The sequence below is a fragment of the Danio rerio genome, chromosome 2 (genome assembly GCF_052040795.2).
Source record: "Danio rerio strain M-AB ecotype USA chromosome 2, GRCz13ab, whole genome shotgun sequence".
In the NCBI taxonomy this organism is placed as follows: Eukaryota; Metazoa; Chordata; class Actinopteri; order Cypriniformes; family Danionidae; genus Danio; species Danio rerio.
The window spans coordinates 23,628,749-23,652,987 of NC_141022.1; the positions used below are offsets into that span (position 1 = coordinate 23,628,749).

At 36.5% G+C, this 24,239-nt stretch overlaps 1 protein-coding gene across 1 annotated transcript in view; it reads right to left on the reverse strand.

Annotated features, from left to right (window-relative positions):
* plppr5a (phospholipid phosphatase related 5a) overlaps window positions 1-24,239 on the reverse strand; it is a 59,386-nt gene that overhangs the window by 17,269 nt on the left and 17,878 nt on the right. Inside the window, exons 2-4 of the mRNA NM_001128369.1 lie at window positions 22,368-22,500; window positions 16,272-16,522; window positions 4,115-4,291 (exon numbers count right to left, since the gene is read on the reverse strand). Of these exons, the coding sequence (NP_001121841.1) occupies window positions 4,115-4,291; window positions 16,272-16,522; window positions 22,368-22,500 (561 nt within the window). The remainder of the gene's footprint in view (window positions 1-4,114; window positions 4,292-16,271; window positions 16,523-22,367; window positions 22,501-24,239) is intronic.

Consider the following 24,239-nt stretch of genomic DNA (forward strand, 5'->3'; position numbering starts at 1 on the left):
ATACTTTAAATACTTTGTGAGTTTTTTTTTCTTTTTTTTTTGTAAATGCATTTATTTAAAATTTCCATAGTGACAAGTCGGTTTTATCACATAACACAGCCCTGATGATTCAAGCACATTTTGTTTTTTATATTCTTTTCTGTAAAAATTGACAATCATCCTAATTATATGTGAAATATCTGATTTTCTGATTGTCAAATACAGTGCTCAACATCATTGAGTACACCCCATTTTGAAAATGAATATTTTTGTCCATTTCTCAGTGAATGTAGGCAATGTATTTTGGTGCATTTAAACAAAAAAAAAAAAAGATATATTAAACAGATATATTTATTGATAATAATTAAATAATTAAATAACAGGAAAATAATACATTTAAATTCATGAACTAAATTTTGTACAACTATTTTTTTTTTTTGCTTCTCTTGATTTTGATTTTTCTCCTTTTAAAAATTGTATTTAATATTTTTCTATAACATATAAATTTAGTTGGTCTAGTTTTTGGACCGTTGTCATAGGTTATTTTGTTAGATAAGTTCCAGATTTAGCTCAGGGGGTCATTTAGTGATTTCCAAAAATTTTATATGCTGTATGTTATTAAACTTAGTATTTTTTAGTTACATAAAATAACAACATGCAAATAAAAAAGTCATCAGCCTTTCAAATATTTTTTGTGACCTCTGAGCTTATTACACTAGATTAATAGTGTTAGTTGCAACAGATTTATTATATGGCACAATGCTAAACTATGACACCTTTATGGCACTCACATACATTAAAAATAAAGGCCAAGACTGAACATAGAGGGCGCTCTCTAAGTGGTGGTTTCCAAAATTAAAACAATTAAAAATATTCTTGTGATGCAAATATTGTGCTCATCATTCACATTAAGTGAGGTTAATATTAAATTAAACAAATTAATAATTACTATCAAAAATCGTATGGTTTGTTGCCCTTTTTTGTGTTGTCAATAAGTGTGCCTATGTTGTTCCTATTGGTGTTTGTGCATCAGTGCAATGTGTGCATGTTTATAACCACCTCAGAAAATAGCAGGGGTCGCGAGTGACTGAATTGTTATTTTGGGGGTCCGAGCTGAAAAGTTTAGGAAGCCCTGAGATAGTAAAGAGATCAGAGCTTCTGGCTTTACAACATGGTAAAGATCAACTTCTGAAATACATCAAAGTAAGTGGCTGTTTAACTGTGAGAACAATAAAAGTTCTAGTAATCTAAACAGTCTGTATTTTATGTGGATAAATTTAGCCAGCCAGCAGTAGTGTGTTTTATAACCATAATTATAATGTTTCTGTAAGTACTTAGCTGTATTCAGATGTCTAAAGCCTTAAATAAACTTAATTTGTTTGAAAACACTGATGAACTGATTTTTGACAAGAGGACGTGTGATTCTCTGTCTCAGTGCCACAAGTTGTGAGAAGTAAGATTTGAATTTAGCACCAAATCAAATGACATATTGAATGTTCTAATCACACTGGTGTGATTGAATTTTCCAGTAACCAGCCAAGACTAATCACACCAGTATTATGGTATCAAAGGATTCAGTAGGGTTTGTCAGATAATTGAGAAAATTACCATTACAGTAGTTTGCAGTGTGTGTGGTTGGTATGCAAATAAGTCTGCATCTGTGGTTTGCTGCATCTTCTAAATTAATTTGGCTTAAACGTGACTAGGGGCTGCAGAGACTTCTAAATTCACTATAAAATGCTAAATATTTGTTTAGAGTAAGGCATTTTCAAGTCTATGGGGTATTTAAAAAGAAATGAAACTCATATTTTTCCTAAAGCACTACTAAATTATTCAGTTTAATAATGTTTGTTGTTTAAAATTCACCCAAATCAGGTGTTTTCAAACTTTTTGATCCCCACTACTCCAGCACTGCTGAGACAATTTCAGCTTGATACAAAGTTACATAAGAGCAGATGAAATGCAAAATGAAATGAAGCATTCACTTTAATCGTTCCCCCAACAAATTATTTTAATCAGTTGTTATTTTAGTGTCACATTCATATTTTGACTTCACAGGCACTTAGTTTTGTGCACATCATGTTATATAACCTTTATACAACTTAGTCTCAATGTTTTATTAATCACACGCATAAAAACAGCAAAACAGAACAGCATTGGCTCTGTATTTTACATTACCCATATTATATAAGTTTATCCATTATGTAAAAGTTAGTAAGGTTCTCTTTTTATCAGTAATGATGTGTGAAAAAAAAAATGAAAGTGACTTTCTTTTATAATAGGCTGTGTATTAAAGGTAATATGTTTTAAGTAATGTTCTGTTTATAGCACAAGCCAATTGTGGAGGTTTATGGCCTTAACATATTGCTAGTATTAATTATTAAGTTATTAATTAATTATTAATTAAAGAACCATGGTATTAATATTGTTTTACCTGCTTGATTTAATTTATTTTTTATTAAATTACATTTTTGATTTAACTAAATTTTAAATGTAATTCAAATTTTAATTTAGTTATTTTTTGTTTTGTTTTTTATTTTATACAATTAATTAATTAATTAATTAATTAATTAATTAATTAATTAATTAATTAATTAATTAATTAATTAATTAATTAATTAATTAATTTTCTTTTCAGCTTAGTCCCTTTATAAATCAACCCAACACTGGAAAACACCCATACACTGTCATTCACACACACTATTAGCTTATTCAATTCACCCAGAGCTGATGACACAGTGGCGCAGTCAGTAATGCTGTCGCCTCACAGCAAGAAAGTCGCTGGTTCAAGACTCGGCTGGGTCAGTTGGCATTTCTGTGTGGAGTTTGCATGTTCTCCCTGCGTCAGTGTGGTTTTCCTCTGGGTGCTTCGGTTTCCCCCACAGTCCAAAGACATGTGGTACAGGTGAATTGGGTGGGCTAAATTGTCCGTGGTTTATGAGTGTGAATGAGTGTGTATGGCGAACCAGTGACCTTCTTGCTGTGAGGCAATCATGCTACCCACTGCGCCACCGTGACGACACTTAATTTATTCAATTTAATTTATTTTTAATTCTCTAAAACTGTCCAAATGTCGAATGCCATTGACTTGCATTTTATAAATCACAAAAATTAAATCTTCATGAATGTTCTGGTAAAGAAAAGGTTAGATACATCTGTAGTCTAGATAGAGAGATGAGGAAAATAACAACAAAATTAAAACATATTTGAACTCTCTTTAAGCAGCACAACGTTGTCCAACACTACTACTAATAACAAATGTTTCATAAGTAACATCATCACAGGAATAAATATACTAAATAAAAGGTAAGCTTATAGTTATACTATAGTATTGGCCAGTGGTTCTAAAACTTTTCAGTCCGCGACCCCAAAACAATAATTCCAGTGACTTGCCACCCCTTCTATCCTTGGAAGTGGTTGTAAAAATACAAACATTGCAACAGCACACAACCCCAAGGGTGTCCCGAGTCAACCCCCACTTTGGGAACCACTGGTATAGGCAGACTATACTACCCAGCAGGCACACAACATCATAAGATGTTAATATTAGGTTAGATTTAGGACATGACGTCAGGTAATCAAAATTCGAAGTCTAGCCAGCGTCTAAGGACAATGTAATTTTGACATCTAATAACAACGTCAAATTACATTGATGTTAAGTTTAGGTTGCGTTGAAAAGTGATCAAAATCCAATCTGATAGATATCATAGTGGTGATGTCGACACAATGTCAAGATGTAACATGATTAGACGTTGATATTTGGTTGATTTTAAGTTGGACGTTAGACAGTGACACCAGCCTGATGTTGGGTTCTGACGTCAAACCGATTTTCATATCCTAACAAAATCCAATGTCCCCACAACATTGGGGTACAACATCAATATGACATCATGTTGATGTCCTGTGCCCGCAGGGTATACTATTATATATTATATCACATAAGAATAGCACATAATCTATATCCATACAACTGAACATAATATAGTTATAGATATAACATCTTCACAATATAATTATGGACAAAAAGCACATTAGAATTTCCTGATACTATTAAGTAAATATCAAATGAATCAACAATAATGCACTTAAAATCGAACTGAATTTGTATCTCTATTATCAGTGTGTGTGATCTCACCATAAAGACAGCAATGGCTCCTCCGATGATGAAGCCAGCGATGACATCAGCCCAGTGGTTTCGATACTCCACCACTCGATTAATCCCAGTTAGGAAGGCCAGACACATGAGCCCCAGAGAGAGCACCGGCTTGGCCAGCCGTGTCCCTTTGGCCTTCACCGAGCAAGTGATGTACATCTGAGGAACAAAACAGAGCACTCTGTAATACATCTTCATCCTAACCTCTGTGTAAACGCTTTTCATAGTTCATTCATTCCCTGCTCACGTGTGGACATTATTTGACTGGATTCACAGGCTTCATTTTAAGAGGCTTTCACAATAATATACTGCACATTAACATACACTAATTACTGTATGTGGACCTTTGAATGTGTCTGATACTGCTGACATTCAGGTATGTTGCGAATGAAATACATTTTCGTGGTTCAGTTACATGGTTTAATTTATCCAAGACACTGGCATTGACTGGAAGGGTGGCATTTGAGGACTATAGTCTGGTGGTATTTGTCCTGAATAAAGCCTTAGGGGAATAAGGGAAAGCGGATGACGGTGGGTTGGTGGTAGGGTGTCTGGCTCTGTGATTTTACTGTGATGATTTGATCAAGTACAAATCTTAATGTCTTGAGCAGGAAACACCAGGGGCTTTCAGACTGATTGGACAAGCTTCCTTTGAACTGTTCTCCAGTGAAAGCTAACATCTAAAATATTCAGTGGACTTGGTGACATTTAAATATAATTATTATTGGTATAATGCTGATATAATGATGTTATGTATTTTTGTATAAATAAAATGTAAATACAACACTAATTTTTAATTTTGCTGCCCCTGAAGTTTCACAAAATGTGAATAATGCATGTGTGAATAATAGATATTTAAATTTGTTAAAGATTTAGGGTGAGATTTAAGACTAAATATTTAAGGTCAGCAAGAATGAATTTTTCTGTTGTGGCATTTATTGATGTGAAACTCCTTTTTGGAATTTGGTTTTGTCCATTATAGTTTCATTATATGGCTGTGGTTTGCTATTGGTTATTGTGCTACTCTCAGATCAGTAAATGTCATCATGAATAAATCAGAAAATTAAAAAATGAAAGAAAGAAAGACCCTTTCTTTTATTGTTGTTGACTTAAATAGTATAATTGCATTTCTTATAAAGATTAAGTTTTAAATGAGTAATTCTATCATTATTTACTTTGAGGGGTTAAAAGCAGAGAACCAATTTAGAGTATAGGTGAAGGTTTGCTTCACTCACTTACGCTATTGATTACTTTAGAGCTCTTTAAGGTAAGGTATGTAATTCTGTACTTCTGTTGTCATCTAGGGGAATTACAAAAATAAATAAAATATTGTGAGATACATATTCTTAAGATTACTCTAAATAAATATATTTTAGAATAGTTTACTTTTTTTTATGGGGCATGACAGTAAAGATCTAACATTAAAATTTTGATTTAGCTTACCTGTGAAGAAACTGTTTATCCTTGTTTTCTCTCTAAGTATACTCTTCTGTAAGTGAATCTAATTTTTCAGATCTTTTTGTTGTTGTTTAAAGGTGCAGTAGGTGATCAGCCAGATTGCTAACCATTAGCATAATAGCTTTAAAAAGCACAATCCCTCCTGCCCTCAAAAGCCCCGCCTCTTGAAATCATAAAAGCGCACGTTAAGGCCTGATACCAATTCTATTTTTGTACCCCTACCCCTTCCCCTTGGCCCTTAAAACCGAGTACGAAGGGGAAGGACTTTAAAATTTGCCCCAAAGAATTGGGACAGCAATACAGCACCTGCAAGCGTCATCATATGTCATCATGATCTCTTGCTTCATATGAGATCAGACTATCATAACTGCTGTAGTTATTTCAGTTGTGCTTTTTTGTTATTTATCTTCAGAACATCACTAAAGGCATATATTATGTTATCACAATGATCTAATGTGGCAATAAGATCATAACTACTGCGCATTAACACATTCATTTACATAAACACACAAAAAACTAAATTAACATTATAGTAGACACTGTAAAAAGGTCATTCCCAGCCAATAGACATTACTGACAGAGTGTCATCGAGTGTCAGAATGTTGTGGAACTGCTATACAGGAGTTATGATTATGGATTTTAGGACGCGAAATTTAGCCGTTTTTAATTTAGCGTTTTTTTTTTTTTAAATAGGCCTATAAACTACTGTTTATAGCAATGAGTGTGTTACAAGAATTTATATCATAAAATATTCAAAAACACGTATGTGAGAATGTAGTTTGTGCTGTTTGTGGACTACAGCTCAGCATTCAACACCATAGTCACTGCCAAGCTGGTGGTGAAGCTCCAGGCTCTGGGTCTACACAGCTCTCTGTGCAACTGGATCCTGGACTTCCTGTCAAGCAGACGCCAGGTGGTCAGAATGAACAACATTAACTCATCCACACTGATCCTCAACACTAGTGCTCCACAGGGCTGTGTTCTCAGCCCACTGCTGTACTCCCTGTACACACATGACTGTACAGCCAAACACAGCTCCAATGTCATCGTTAAATTTGCTGATGACACAACGATGGTGGGCCTAATCACAGATAATGATGAGACGGCCTACAGAGAGGAGGTGCACACTTTGACGCAGTGGTGTGAGGAAAACCACCTCTCACTCAACATCAGCGAAACCAAGGAGCGGGTTGGTGGATTTCATGAGAGAGAAGAGAGAACACACCCCAATCACCATCAACGAGATGCCAGTGGAGAGAGTCAGTACTTTCAAGTTTCTTAGAGTCCATATCGCTGAGGATTTGACATGGACTGTTCACACAGACGCAGTGCTGAGGAAGGCACAGCAACGCCTCTTCTTCCTCAGGCGTCTCAGGAGGTTTGGAATGAGCCCCCGCATCCTCCGCTCGTTCTACACTTGCACTGTGGAGAGCATCCAGTCTGGCTGTATCACCACCTGGTATGGAAACAGCACCAGCAGCAATCGCAAAGGCCTACATAGGATTGTTCGAACCGCTGGACGCGTAGTAGGAGATGAGCTTCCCTCCCTCCAGGACATCTACACCAGGCGGTACATGAGAAAAGCCAAGAGAATCATCAACGACTCCAGCCAACCAAGCCATAGACTTTTCTCACTGCTACCCTCAGGCAGACGGTTCCGCAGCATCCGGTCACGCACCAGTTGATGGAAGGAAAGCTTCTTCCCTCAGACGATCAGGCTGATAAACACTTAACACACCCCACACTCACACCCTCACTGCACACCATCAATATGTAGCATGCACTGCACTTTAACCAACCCATACTTAAAACAATACTGCCTACAACTATGTGGACACCTATTAATTTTACATATCACTGTCAACATTGCCAATTTTACATTGTCCTGTTTTTTTTTTTAGGAGTATGCTGTTGTATGTCATTGTAATTTTTACTGTCTGTATGTTGGACTGTCTGGAGCCAGCACCTAAGCTTTTCACTTATCACAGCACACGTGCTGCTGATGATGTGATGATAAAAGTGATTTGATTTGATAATCATGTCAAAAAAATAACGTTTTTTTTATCTAATAATTCCAGCCAGCTTTTAGTGAAGTTGCAATATTGTCAAATACTGTCAGATACATGCAGATAGATGCAGACACAAATACATGCAGCACCATTCAAATATTTTGCTCATCTACAACTATTGACAGCAGATCACTCAATGACAAAGAGAGGGAGATTTGCAGTTGCGATATCTCTTCTACTCCATTCATTTAACTGAAGAAATGTAATGCTAAGACAGTTACACTTCCTCTGTTCTGGAATACATCAACACCACCATAGACAGTGTTACAACCCAAAAACATATCACTACATATCCGAATTAGAAGCCATATATGAACAAGGAGGTACGCCTCCTACTGAAGGCACGCAACACTGCCTTCAGATCAGGGGATACACAGGCCTACAGCACTTCCAGGGCTAATCTGAAGGGGGACATCAAAAAGGCCAAGCACTGTTACAAGCTAAAGCTAGAGGAGCACTTTTCCAACTTTGATCCCCGGCGCATGTGGCAGGGCATCCAGGCTATCAGCAACTACAAACCCAGCCAGTCCACACACAGCCACAAACGTCTCCTTCCTGATTGAGCTAAATGACTTTTATGCCTGCTTTGAAAGAGACAATAAAGAACCCTAAACCAGGATCACTTCCTCAACTGACCACTCACCTATCACACTCACCCCCTCTACACCGCATTGAGTCGAATCAAAGTGCCTAAGGCTGCTGGACCAGACGGTATTCCTGGAGGCTTTCTCAAAGCTTGTGGTGAACAGCTCGCTGGGGTATTTTCAACCTGTCGCTTAACCTAGCAGCTGTGCCAACATGCTTTAAAACCACCTCTATTGTGCCAGTGCCGAAACACTCCAGCCCAACATGCCTGAATGACTACCGCCCTGTAGCACCCACACCCATCATTATAAAGTGCTTTGAGCGGTTGGTCCTGGCACATCTAAAAGACTCTCTGCCATCCACACAAAACCAACATCAATTTGCCTACCGTGGCTACAGGAGCACAGAAGATGCAGTCTCCATAGCACTGCACTCTGTACTCACACACCAGGACAATAAAATAACTTATGCACGAATGCTGTTTGTTGAGTTCAGCTCAGCATTCAACACTGTCATACCCTCCACGTTAATGATCAAACTTAGAGACCTGGATATCCACACATCACTATGCAACTGGGTTATGGACTTTCTGAATAACAGACCTCAGAATGTTTGATCAGGCCACATCTGCTCCCCACCGTCGCACTCAACACTAGTGTACCGCAGGGCTGTGTGCTGAGCCCCTTACTCAACTCCCTTTTTACCATCGACTGTAGGCCTGTGAACAGATCCAACACCATCATCAAATTTGCAGATGACTCCACAGTGATTGGTCTAATCAGCAACAATGATGAGACTGCCTACAGGGAGGAGATTGAGCATCTGGTCACTTGGTGCACTGACAATAATCTGCTCCTTAACACCAACAAGACCAAGGAGCTCATTGTGGACTTCAGGAAGGGACGAACAGGCTCATATGATCCCATCCACATCAATGGGATGGTCGTTGAGCCTGTCTCATCCTTCAAGTTCCTGGGGAAGCTGGAAGCCCCAACCGCTCCGCTCATGTCACAGCAACTCCATACCTCCCTTACCACCCGCATCCTCAGTTATGTCAGCGACATCTCCCTTACCATCCGCGTCCTCAGATATATCCGCGCATAGACGACAGAATAGAGGTCCGCGACACCGCACATCCTCAGTTATATCCGCGCATAGGGCGGCAGAATAGAGAGTGCGGTGTCCGCGACACCTCCCTCCCTCAGCACCCGCGCGTCCTCAGTTATATCCGCGCATAGGGCAGCAAGAAAAGAGGTCCGCGACACCTCACTTCATTTTCATAACCAGTCACTTTCGTTTTCACATTGGGGTTGAGGGCGGCGTGATCGTCCTCTGACTAGAGCGGCAGTTCAGCCTGCTCCAGCCCTGTGTGTGACACAAGCGCATTACGCTCCCACACATCATTTGTGGCTTACCTAAGAGAATGGCTGCTAGTAGGCTATGCATAGGCCTAATATATATGGGTGCGCACGTGCGTCTTCGGACCTGTCAGATGTGGCGCGCACACTCTCATTCCCATAAACCTGAGAGGATCTGTGTGAAACTCCACTGTGCACGATTCAGAGAGCAGAAACGTGTAGAGACACAAATCATGTCTTTGTGTAAATAAGATATTGGCTTGTTTATTAAAAGAAGTTGTGATATGGCCCTGTATATAAAATATACATAACTTGACTTTAAGGGGGGCGGGGAAAGCCATTGGGAGGGCGGGGTATATAATGGTAGGGGAAACACTGAATATCTATAATTTTTTCAGTTGTATAGTTAGCAAGCAAAACTTGCTAAAAGCATACAAGGATCGCTGGTATTACTCTCTTGACTACAGTATGTTTCAAGAGTTCACACTTAGATAATGCTCGACTGTGAGTGATAGCAGGTTTGGCATGCTGTCCCGGGAGAGAACCCTAAGCTCGGAGATAGATGAGCCTATGTTTCCAGCCTGGTCAATGAGCATTAGGAGGGATACGAGATCATGTATTTCTCGAGAACTCCCAGTTCTATACTTTGGCTAGTATGGTGGTTCTGACTGATTCAGTATGTATGCATTAAGTGCTTGTGACTGTTTTTTTAATTCCCTTAATTTGTTTTTAGACTGTGGGTACAAGCCGGAGTACCCGGGGAAAACCCACACGAAGACGGGGAGAACATGCAAACTCCATGCAGAGAGTGCCGACTGGCTCAATTAGAACCTGAACTTTTGGCCATTCCATTGCGACACCACGTCCTCCTCTCGAAACTAAGCCATACTTACATGCTATTTTAGACCTAATATATAGAGTAGCATGGTAAACAATATAGGGAGGCCGTCACAGACTCTCATTACAAGTATAACTACAAGTATATTAAAATCCACTAATTTTCACTAGTTGTATTAGTATAGTTTTTTTTTAAGTGCTCTTTAAATGCTTTAAAATAAGTTGAATCTTTGTAAACTAGAAATATATGTACTGTATATAATTTATTTTAAGAATGCGGGCAAACATTATAGACTAATTTGATTGAAAAATATATAAATCTTATTTTTTAATTCAACCATAGGGGTGCAGCCAGGTAGAGGGGCTACAAGAAATTGTGCCCCTCTGAATTCTTAATCTGAGCCTGACCATACCTTTCTACCATGTGCTCCCTGTTCTCTGTGGTGCCACTGCACAACACTGCAGTCATTTCAAGCACAACATTTAAGACATACTCTTTTAGTTGTTAAACAAAGAAAAAACCTGTCAATACTCATTTAAATACTCCCCTCTCATACAATGACCTGAAAACTTTTACAAATGCGTATTCACTATGGTCAGATGCACAAGCTGTGTCCATAGCTGTGTTCACATCTACAGTACCTGTTTTTTAAATACCGACAGTTTTTACGGCAAAAAGACCACTTGCACTGATGTAAGTTGTTCAATATGACTGTAAATGAATTGTTGTTTTACAATGGACAAAGACCAAAGCAAAAGAAACTAAAACAAGAGTGAGCATGTAAATAGTAGCAGAATTTTCATGTTCAGGTGAAGTGGCATTTTAAGATTTCATCACCAGCAAAACGAGGTAATAAAGTAACAAAGCAGCCCTCAGGCAGGCTAAATCTATCGATTTTTCTCCTCTCATCCAACTATGACACCATGCCATTTAGAAAAGACAGATGAAAGTTTGTTCCCAGTCTACAGGGAAGTTATTCATTTTATTAGTGTCAAAGAATCATTAAATAATCTCCTAGAAGGGCAATTTAGACTTCTTACCATCTGCCTTGAAGCTGCATTAAATGTGCCTATTTATAATGTAAATCATTTCTGATTTATTTAATGATTGGTGTCATGCAGAGTAATTAATCTGATTGGCATGATTAGGTTTCAATGTTGCTAGGTGATATATGTTCATGCATCGTTCCTTTTTATTTTTTATTTCCTGCTGTTGCTCTAAAGACATTTCTGGCTTTGCCGAAAAATGTGAAGTGTGCCATGTACTTTACACATACTTGTGACACTACTGAGCGTCTAATGGATCTGACTGTGATGCAGATACATTTCTACAAAACCCTGAGACCGCATTAAATCTAACAGGTCACTCCAGATGTTAACATGATCGAAAATCAGAAAGCGAGGCAAGGCAACTTAAAGACCTTGGGAGAGCTGATGGAAAATGAAAATCAATTTTCTGTGGCCAAAATGAGTGCTGTGTGGCTGAGATGAGCCTTGTAGCTTTTTGGACTTCAAGAATAAATGGAAAATGGCTTTTTATGCTGATGAAAAATGGTGCCACTTAGAAAACCCAATTCATGTCTGGATCAATACTTAAGTATGAATAAAAAGCTTCTCTCTTGTCAGAAGCTGATGGGGTGTTAGAACAATATCCTGTTTTGGGTAAATCACTTAATCTTCACATTAAAAATACAACATGCTAAACAATGTAAATCTAAAAACTAATTTACAACATATGTATCTTTACAATGTCAGTTTGAATTCTTAGAATTCTACTGTGTAAACTACAGTTTAGTTTTAAAAGGATGTAAACTCGTCTGAGCATGTTACAAACACAAACACTTTAATAAACAAGTCAGATTATTGTGAGAAATCCCATAAAAGGTGTTGATGGAAATAGTTAATAAAACAGAACAATACAGAAATAAAAGAACACTGAGCCAGCAGCTCCTTTTATAGTGACCAACATAAGTAACGATTATACAATGGTGTATGTATATTGTAATGGTGTAATACGGGGTATGGCCATACACAATAAATGCACTATATAAAATACACATTACATTACATTACAATGTTAGGGATAAACACACAATTTTAGTAGTGATTCATACTGTAAATTAGGGCTGGGAGATGGCAAATAAAATGATCACAATCATTTTTTTCATATCAGTCGATATGGATAAATATCACGATAAATGTCAAATCTTTATATCAACTAAATTTATAGGATTTTCAGTAAGCCGATCACTTTTTGCAGCTGATTGAAGACATTTTGTCAAATGCTTTAGCTGTCTGACAATATAAATAATAAAATATCAAACAAAAGAACAATCTTAATTCAGCATTTACTGTTCAAGTTTTTAACAACCAAATACATTACATACAAGTTATTGGATATCAACATCAAAAATAAATAAGTAAAATAAAACAGGTTTGGAACAAGTAAAAGATGAGTTATTGGTCACAGAATTTTCAGTTTTGCATGTACTGTCCTGTTAATGGTGAGTATGGTGTATTTAGGGTGAAATATCCTTTAATGTATAGGCTATGTTATGTATGGATGCTAACGATTACTTGGTGATTGATTGAGTGTCAATAACCCTTTAATCAATAGACCTTACCAATGACTGATCAAACATGGACATTTAAAGGTTTTAGGGTTGGGCCGATAGACGATGGCATCGTTCATCATCAATGGCCAATAAACTTCACGATGATCTATTTCCCCGCCTCACATTTATATTTATATATAACTTATTTTTTGCATGTCGGGGTAACGCAGTGGCGCAGTAGGTAGTGCTGTCTCCTCACAGCAAGAAGGTTGCTGGTTCGAGCCTCTGCTGGGTCAGTTGGCGTTTCTGTGTGGTGTTTGCATGTTCTCCCTGCGTTAGCGGGGGTTTCCTCCGGGTGCTCCGGTTTCCCCCACAGTCCAAAGAGGTGCTGTACAGGTGAATTCGGTTGGCTAAATTGTACGTAGAATATGAGAATGAGTGTGAATAAGTGTGTGTGGATGTTGCTCAGAGATGGATTGCGGCTGAAAGGGCATCCGCTGCGTAAAATATACTTTATGCTGGATAAGTTGGCGGTTCATTCCGTTGTGGCAACCCCAGATTAATAAAGGGACTAAGCCGACAAGAAAATGAATGAATGAATTTGCATGTCATCTTAATGGCAATAACGGTCTTTTCATGAGCTGTGTTAAATTTTACATATAGCTAGCATGGCTAACAGCATCGTGAGGATTAAATGAAGGATTATACAGCACCTCTCGCGCTTAAAATGTGCAAAATTCATGTTGTTACCCACAAACCCGGTCCCACAGACTTTACAGTGAATGGCTTTAGTTATTTTCATAGCGGACTTGAAGTCACTGGAAGTCTTTTATCCACTCTTGGAAAAGAGTAAATGGTGGATTAACATTTAGCACATGATTACTAATAAGATGTGCCATTATTAGTAACTGTAGGTGGTTTCTAAAACAAAATCTGTGAGTGTTATTTTCATTCTCTCATCTTCAGCGCTTCACATTTTAGCTGTTGTAGCTCCTGTCATCTGAAGGCAGAAGGCATTGACTGAGTGATTGACAGCTGATGTTAACCAATCCATTCATGTTCAGTTCTAGAGCAGTGGGCCAATATGAAGAGCACAAAGGCGGGGCAAGCATTGTGGGCTTTTTTTATTTCAGAAAGTTCACATAGCAACTGTTTTAATCTGTTACTGATTGCCGTTTTTAGGTGCAAAGATGCATCCTGCATGAATATCTCCTAAATCCGCGCACGCGGTGAGGATTTTGCCGTGAAAACAGTAAAAATTGATGCACTATCACAAATGCTTTTAAATATATATTTTAGGTTGCATAAATAAAATTTCGGGCTCATATGCGACCAAAATTGTTGAGCCCTAGCATCTTTTTTTGTTATTATTTTCTCATAATAATAATAAAATAAAAAAAAGTTATCATCAACAATACAAACTACATTGAACTCCAACCGAACTCTCGTCTCCTCTACCAGCTGTGGGAAAAAGCCATTATAACAACACAGATCACTGTGCCTATTCATGCAAGAGTCCCGTGGAAAAAAAGTGATTGACAGGTGATAATTTGTGTGTAACTTTATTTATTTATGGTTTAGTTATAGGTAAAACAAAGACTGTGTGGGTCAGGTAGTGAAAATGGTAGACTACAATTAGTTAATTCATTATGAATTAATTAATAATTAACAACCACCATCCCCAACTACGACAACGATACCATCATGCATCGCGATGTTTCACATTAAACATCGTACGATGCCAAATTGGTCAATATCGGCCAACTCTAAAAGGTTTAGTTAAGCTTTGCGCTGTGAGACGCGTCCATGCATTACATCATCAAGTGTGTGCAGTTTACCTTACTTAAGCAGTCACCCACTTAACATTGCATATTGCCGATGAAAAAAAACTTTTATGCGCAGATCTCGGTTATATCCGAGGGTGTTTTAATTTCACCTCACAGACTGGCACAAATAGGCCTATGCAGATTCTCATTTTATAAATCACGCATCACGGAGAGACATGCAGGGAGCCTCTCCATTCACTCAATGGGTTTCTAAGCTCTCTCATACTTCAGACCGAGTTTATTCTTCGCAGGTAACCTAAGTAAACTGTCAGTTCTGCGAATAGCTTGTAAAGACTGTCCAGCTTATGCTGCTCAAAACGCGATTGGTTAATGAAAATAAAACTGTGAAAATAGATTAATGGATTGATGTCTAAAGCATATACTATATCGGACTTGATTTGAAGCGCTTCACGCCAGATGTTATTTGATCTTCTTGTACATTAGAATTAAGTTACTCATTATACATAATGAAATTCGTTGCAAAAAGATACATTTTTAAAGAAAAATATATAATGTGTATGTATTTTTAGCTTATGCCCGCCTTCAACAACTTCGGGTGGATGATGCTTCGCCCTGTGGAAAATAAAGATTTAATTAATGATCCACTGTTGTTGTAAACGTCTGTCATATATTTGCTGCATTTTTAATGTGACAATATTTTGCAAGATTATGTCTTGAGTATTTCTCCTCTGTGATTATGTCCTTCATAAAGGCTGGCTCTTTTATCGTCGATGAGGGAGAATATGTAATAAAAACTCCAAAGAAAATATCTTAATGTTGAAAAGGAAACATAAGCTTGACAACAAAAGTGCCTTTCAATGCCTAACAAATACCCTTAAATAATGCAGCTTGAGATGTGTTTGAGATGTCTGTCATTAATTCTTTTCAGGGGTTTTTCCTCATAAGGCATGGCTTTAGAAAATGATGACATGAAACTCTGCTGGGTAGTTGCGCTGGTTTACCAACACTTGTTTGAGTCTGTAATTTTATTAGCATCTTCATCAGTGGGGTATTGTTTTAAAAGATGAAACAGGTTTGTGATGTTGCCTGCTTTCGATGACACGAGTCATCTGCGCAGTTTGCATTACTGTTTTGTGTCGAATTGCAAAAAACTAAGTAGCTCCAGACTGTTTAGTGATGTTTCTTGTCAACAATGTCTGTGACTGACCTTTTTTCCTGTATTTTTTTTCTTACTCCTCCAAGTGAAACAAACACTGTATGGCTGTACACTTGTACTGCATGTGGCATCTTGGAGCGCAGACTGAGTTAAGTTATGTTCTATCACTTTGCATCTAATCACTATCAGATCCCTCCTTAAACATTAGCTAAATAATGTGTAAAGTAGATCATATACATTCTATTTTATGTAGTTTTTGCAGTTTAGGTGCACCAGTCTGATTTAAATTGTCTCTTTCTAGTGTATGTGTATACAGTGTGTCAGATTTACTCACTGCAACATAAAGAGCTGCATAAACACTGATGGCCGCCTCTTTGGATGGGAAGGATTTGCGAGCATGTAAGATATCATCTTCGTTGCCAGTGCAAGCGTCCTGTTGGTTGATGAAACGCACCACCTGTTGGCACCCCAGTGCTGTGTAGTTGGGTTTGCACACCGTCAGGAAGTATGGAGAAAGATTTCCTGTCACCACCTGCCCGGCATTTACAAAGATGTCTGTGGCAAACAGGCCAAATGCATACACACCTGAAAAAATACAAGGCAATATTTAAGGGTTTGGGGTTTTGTAATGTTTCTGTCATAATTTACTCACCCTATATTTCAGAAAATATGAATAATATTGGAAACTTGTAACCATTGACTTCCATAGTACTTGTTTTTCCTAAATGATTTGATTTTCAGCATTCTTCAACATATCCTTCAACATGTTTCTGAAGACAATTACCTACTGCACAGTTAAGGCTTTATTTAAACTATCAAAGTAGAACTGTAAAACATTTTTACAGTTTATAATATCTTTTTAAAAACATTTATAAATTAATTTTATATGATTATGCCAGTTTTCAGTGTTGCATGATTCTTCAGAAATCATTTGAATGTGTTGATTCAGTGATTAGGAAGCATTTATTATGATTGTCATTATGCAGCTTGATATTTTTGTTTAACATTTAATTAGAGAATGTTTCAAAGAACAACATTTATTTGAAACACACACACACACACACTGGCCAATTTATTAGGTATACATTACTAGTACTGGGTTGGACCCCAGACGCGCTTTCTGACATGGCGTGTTATCCTGCTGGAAGTAGATATTGAGTACACTAAGATCATAAAGGGATGGACATGGTCAGCAACAATACTTAGGTAGGCTGTGGGGTTGACACGAAACTCAATAAGTACTAATAGGTCCAAAGTGTATTAGAAAAATATCCCCCAAACCATTAAACTACCACCACCAGCCGAAACTGTAGATACAAAGCAGGATGGATGCATGCTTTCATGTTGTTGATGCCAAATTCTGACCCTACCATCTGAATGTCGCAGCAGAAATCGAGACTCATCAGGCCAGGCAACGTTTTTCCAATCTTTTATTGTCCTAATTCGGTAAGCCTGTGCAAATTGTAGACTCATTTTCCTGTTCTTAGCTGAGAGGAGTCCATCCGCCTCAAGGTTTAATGTGTTGTGCATTCAGAGATGCTCTTCTGCAAACCTCGGTTGTAACGAGTGGTTATTTAAGTTACTGTTGCCTTTCTCTCAGCTCTGTCCATCAGTCTATCCATTCTTCTGAGACCTCAAGGCTTCAACAAGGCATTTGCGCCCACAAAACTGCCACTCGCTGAATATTTTCTCTTTTTCGGACCATTCTCTTTAAACCCTAGACATGGTTGTGTGTGAAAATCCCAGGACATCGGCAGTTTCTGAAGTACTCAGACCAGCCTGTCTGGTACAAACAACCATGCCATGTACAAAGTCACTTAAATCAGCTTTCCTCCACATTCTTTTGCACAATTTAAACTGCAGCAGATCGTCTTGACCATGTCTACATGCCTAAATGCATTGATTTGCTGCCATGTGACTAGCTGATTAGAAATTTGCATTAACGAGCAGTTGGACAGGTGTACTGTACCTAATAAAGTGGCTGGTTAGTGTATAAGCTATTTGTAACATTACTTATGTCGTTTGAGTCCTTTCTGAATTAAAAAATAATTTTTGATCAATCAATCAATCAATTCTTAGCCAATTATTTTAACAATTTAGGTTAACAATGTTGTAATGTGCATTTTTTTAATTAATATGAATTTCTTCATAATTACTATAATGCCTATTTATAAGGACACAAATCCAAAAAAACTCTAACTGAATCACATCATGGAAAGCAGCATCCCATTCAGGGCTGCATAAATCTGCATTTTTCTTACATCCAGGCATATTGGGCACGAAAGCAGAGGAACAGGACTCATATCTTAATGTAAGCGTGGGCAGCTTTGTCACATCGAATGTTGTCTATGAGCTGAGCTCGGTGAAGCAGCAGACTGAAACTAGTTTACAATGAGCACAACGGCTGTCAGTTTACTCACACAGCTCCTCCATCGGCCCCCACATTAACACGCGTAATCATTATGCTCCAGAGAACTTTGCATTTAACCACAGCACTGAATTTCAGCTGAGATCTTCGCACTTCTCAAGTCTAATCATATGATTTTGTAATCAAATGCTAACAAATGCCAAAAAAATGTGCTGTGCTAGAACAATACACACTGAAAAAAATTATTCAAAGATGATTCCTTAGATTTACTCAATTTTTTTTACGTTAAGTGGTTCTTAACAATTTATTTGTGTTGAATTTAAACAAACAAATTAAGTTGAACATTATTAAACTTAATTTGTTTGTTTAAATTCAACACAAATAAATTGTTTGCAACAGTTCTGCATGCAACACTTTTTTTCAGTGCAGAAAAGCCCTTTCAAACACTTACACCATAAGTACACTTACAGTGTTAGTTTCAAGTATACATTTTAAAGTGTTCACACTGATGACATCTATAACAAGCCTCAGAAGAAAGGGGTGAGCTGAAATTAGCTAGAATTAATTTACTTTATTATTTTGGCAAATTTACTTACTCAACTTAATTATTATGATTCAGGTTCTGAGCTGAAATGCCACTTTTTCAATGAATTGACTGCAATTTTCTCGGTGGGAAAACAAACATGCTGTAGCAGTGAACATTTGGGGCCCCAAACACACTGTAAGGTTTCAGAGGTAACAACTGTTCACATTTAAGCACAATGTAATGAAGTCTATAAATCCATGTCTACCTTAAAATCATTGTCAATTCACCATTTATAGATTAATCCTGTTCTGTACACACACAGTGTGTTCATTCACTGTAGTGACAACCAATTTCCAATTCCATTTCCAATTAGTACTCTACTTACTAAATGAGAAGTGATTGCAGTGTTTGGATCATCCACTATTAGACTTAGTGAATCGCTCTCAGGGGTGTCATAAGATCAGGGAAATATTGACTGAGTGTATTTAGGACCCTTAAATGTGGGGGCCCTGGGCTGGCTGCCCCTGAAGATCCTGAAATATTGTTGTCATATTGAGTGAATGTCTTGTATCTAGCTACTTTAACAAGCTTTGGGCTTGTCATCAAACCCACATATCTGCATTGACGATTCTCATATTCAAGCACAGTGTGAATGCAAGTGTGAATGATTGCATTGATTGTTTAGGAATTATGCTAAACGCTTATTGGCTGGAAGGGAGAGTGGTTTTAGTGGAGATGAGCTAAAGAGTCAAGTATTTTGATCTGAGTTTATAATAAAAGCAATAATCCAAAAACGTCCCCAAAAATTGGGTTTATAAAAAATGAAAAAAAAGGAAGGAGAAAAAAAAGGGAAGCTTTTCTTAAGGCAGCAGGTGAGAACATGGCGATGTTGTGTTGTGTTGTGTGTTAACATTATAAATGTTAGAGTTTAAATATTTACATTAATTTGGATGTAACTCATTTTGGATCCTTGATTAGTGTCCTTCTCTGTTCTATAAATATATATTCTATAAAGTTTTATAAATAAAGTTGGGGAAAGTATAATAATTGTTAGATAACCAGGTAACATTTGTCTACATTAGTGTACCTAAAACTGATAAGAGAAACAATATGTTTGAAAGCAAATGATTATCTTTCTTATCTCATTCTAAACATGTCAATTGTGTGAACATAAGTCCTTGATTTTATCTCAGAGATTTGTCAGGAATTACTAAATAATAGTATTGGATTAAAGAACTAATGGAAAGCCACTCTCCTGCCCATACACTGTCTTATCTTAGAGCCCAAATATCTGGGCTACACTCCTGGTCTAGACATAATATACCAACAAAACAAAATGTTTTGAAATTTGTCTTTGACCTTCTGTTATTGTGATCTCATTGTAAATTTCCATTGCTTAGCTGCTGAAGAGTAGTTAGAGAGTGAAGTGGATTTATTAAATGTAGAGAAAGAAAAAAAGAATCATTGCATGGTAATATTTTGAGTGTGTGTCATAACAGATGTTATTAGACAATAGTTGTTTTTTTTTCATGCAGTGGAAATATCAACTATCAACGGGAAGACAAAAAACTAAATTTATTTTAATCCATTACATTGGTTTAAATTTATTTTAAAAAATTAAATAAAACATAATAAAGTCTACTTGAGAAATCTTCTTGAAAGGAGACTTGTTTAGGGCTGCTTGCGAATTAAAAATGTGTAAAACCCTGTACTCATTTACTTTAAATATTTTTGTTTCTATTTTGATACTTTAATTCTGTCTGTAGTCGAAAATGAGCTTTTGAAAGCACATTATGTTTGTCCCAAACCACACAGTGTAACTTTTTCATATTTTTATTAAATATTATAATAAGGTATTGAACTGAGATTTGCTTTATATATATGTGTGTGTATGTGTGTGTTGGTAAAGACTGGTATACTGGTACACTTTCCCAAAAATACACTTTAAAGTTAAAAATTGTAATTTCTTGATAGTTACCACAGTATGTATAGCTGTATATGTTTGCTATATAATGTTTTGCTTAATATCTTAAAAAGAGAGCAAATTTTTGCTAAGCTAGAAATAGAGGGATCTTTGGTTACAACCAGTGTTGGGGATAACAAGTAAAGTGAGTTACGTAATAATATTACTGTTCTAAGTAACTAATACAGTAATGCATTACTTTAACAAATTAAGTAATAATATTTGATTTACTTTTTAAAAAAATTTTAATTAATGTGAGTTATTAATAGCTTTAAACAAATAATTTGCTGAATTTAAATTAATGGTATCACGTTGAATCATGCACTCAATGAGAGAATCCAGGAACAAAACAATACGGCAGAGCCTTAGATTTCTGCAATGGACCTTTTCTCAATATTCTGAACACACTGAAGAACAGGAAAAGGTGATTATAAGACAAAAAGTACAAAAGTAGCAAACACATTTGCTTTAAACTGTCATTTATCTGTATATGGCATGTAAAGCTTTGGGGTCAGGAAGTTCTCAAAAGATAACATTATCCTAAAATAGTATTTGTATATGTTCTTTAAGGTAAGGTAGGTGAAGGTTATAACATGTGTTGTTAATTGCAGAGCTCCTCTATAAAAAAAGAAGAAAAAGTTCTGAAAGAGGTCAAGCCTCATGCCCAGTATGAAAAAGTAATGCAAAAGTAACTCAAAAGTAACTTAATACATTACTTAGCCTAAAAAGTAACTAATCAGTGCAACTAGTTAATTTTGGGAGAGTAACTCAATATTGAATTGCATTACTTTCAAAAGTAACTTTCCCCATCAACTAAAATATATCTAGGGACTTAAAACTTTATATAATATTTATATGAATGTGGTTGCAGTGTGATGACAAGAGTTACTAATTAAATATTAGTATTATTAAAAAAATCAATTCAGAGAAAGTAAGATGTTTCTTGACTGATCATTTTTGCCGGATCTATAAAAACACAGATAAGAGCAAGCCCATAATAAACTTCATCATATAATTTATTACCTTCATAACTAGAAAGCTTTATTAACCGAGCCCAAATACACTAAATAAACTTTGCTTATAATAAATGGACATGGCAACACTTCAAGAGTGCACTCTGCGAATAAATAAACAAAACAGCTGCTTCTGTCTCGAGTGGTTTAGTCAAAATGAAATTATTTTAAAACAGCTAAAATACTGAAAAAATACAAGCATATATTTTTTCTTGGTTATATAAGATTATATTAGGATACTAAGTGAAACGTTGAGCAAGGTACGCTTTGCTTCTAATGACTCCAGAAATGTGAGAGAAAAACATAATATCAGAGCAAGAAAAATCTCATAGTTTTCCACTTCAACTCCTCTCAGCAGAAGAAATATTTTAAATAATTGAAGAGAATGCTTTGACATGAACCATGAGGGTATCGTCTGCCCCGCACAAGAAACTTGCAAGTACTGTGTGTGCGCCTGACATCTCGATTCGCCTTTTCTTCTGCTGCATGCGCAAATGCACAAGGAAAAGTCTGAATCTACATTTGTCCTAATTAGCAGGCCTCATTCTGAGAACACATACCAAGAAAGCGAAACGTCCTTCTGACCAGAGGGTTGAGGTAACAACAGTCGCCCATCACAATGATCTTCTCTCGGTTGTCTAGATCCTCAGACACATACTGCAGCAAGAAGAGCACGGACTCTGTCACTGTAATCTGCAGACAAAACAGCAGCAAAAGTCAAACGAGAGGATTTTAATGGAACAATTCACTTGTTGACTTTCTCTTTTTTTCCTATCTCCTTTTTTTTTCTTTTTCCTCAATCTTTCCTTTGATCTAAGATCTAAGAGAAGCTACGATTTAATTCTTTGGGGTTGAAGACAAAATCGAGAACCAGGCTGTATTTCAGCAATTTGTAACACCGGAACAGGTTTAAAGACCAATTCATGAACACAATGGAAATGATTAGAAGTCTGATTTCGTGCCGGCCTGATGCCAGTTCCCAGCAAGGTCTTGAACTTGATTTTGTCAAACTGGCAGGGAACAGGAGGGTCAAAGGAAGCATGAAGGGAAAAAAAACACTCGCAATTAGTGCTGGAAGGGATTGAGGAAATAAAGATGTGAAAGGCTATGGGAGTGTGCTTGTGACAGTTTAATATATGAAAAAGTTTGAATCCATTTCGATCTAAATCGATATATTAGTTGCCATGTATACACACACTAATATCTTACCAGCTAAAAATGGTCTTAAGTCAGTTATCTTTTGCTGTAATGTCTGTGTTAGAAGAAATCATTTTACTTTTCCAAATAGGGATTTTGTATGCATAAGAAGTTTGCCAGCAGAAATATAGCTTTTACACTAGTTCTAGTGCTGCGTTTACACCAGACATGGATGAAGCGTCATGCACAATTTACATGTTAAGTCAATACAAAGACACAAATAGCACGTTTCGCGTGAATAAGGCGGTGCAAATGATTTTGCATTTGAAACGCTCGAGTTGGTAAATCTGAACTTCAGCGGACATTTGCGTTAACCAATCAGAGCTTTCACTTGTAGGGGCATGATTATGGCGTAGCACCTGTTGTGAGATATATCCAACTGCAGACTTACAGACCCACACACGCTTCAGCACACATAATCCAGGACACACCATCTAGGCAGGGGCGAACCATATATGGTTAATGACGGTCAGGAGCATTATCGCCACCCACTGTAGTTCAGAAATTTTGCGATCAAGACCATCTGTGAACAGCTTAGAGTTTCCCATTTCAGTCATTATTTCATTATTATATCGTAACAATCATTTTTAATATCTTTGCAGTTTTGGTACTCATATTATATAAATAAAAATAATTTGTTAAAAAAGTAATGACTATTTAATTAAGCAAATAAATACTATTCAATCTCTGGAGTAATATATTAATATAGTGTTATGCATTTATTAAATGTAAAATATTTGTCTTACATAAAAAGATTTTTTATAGCCTATAGATATTAACTTGCTATTATTTCCTATATAAAAATAAATCCATTGTATAAATTAAACATGTCCAATTTAAATCATTTTATATATCTCTGAAACATGTTTCAGCAAAGTCAGCAAATAAGTATCTGCTACAGTATATAATAACTCTGTCGGATAAATAATGACTGATCATCTATAATGACTGATACAAAAACTGTTTGGTGTATTATATTAAATGGCGACGTTACTGCCCGTCTCGATCGCCATTTTTGGGAAATAGTTTACACTATTCTCTATTCTATACACTATTTATTTACTATATATATATATATATATATATATATATATATATATATATATATATATATATATATATATATATATATATATATATATATATATATATAAAAATTTGAAGTCAGAATTATTAGCCCCTCTGAATTATTAGCGCCCCTATTTATTTTTTTCACCAATTTCTGTTTAATGGAG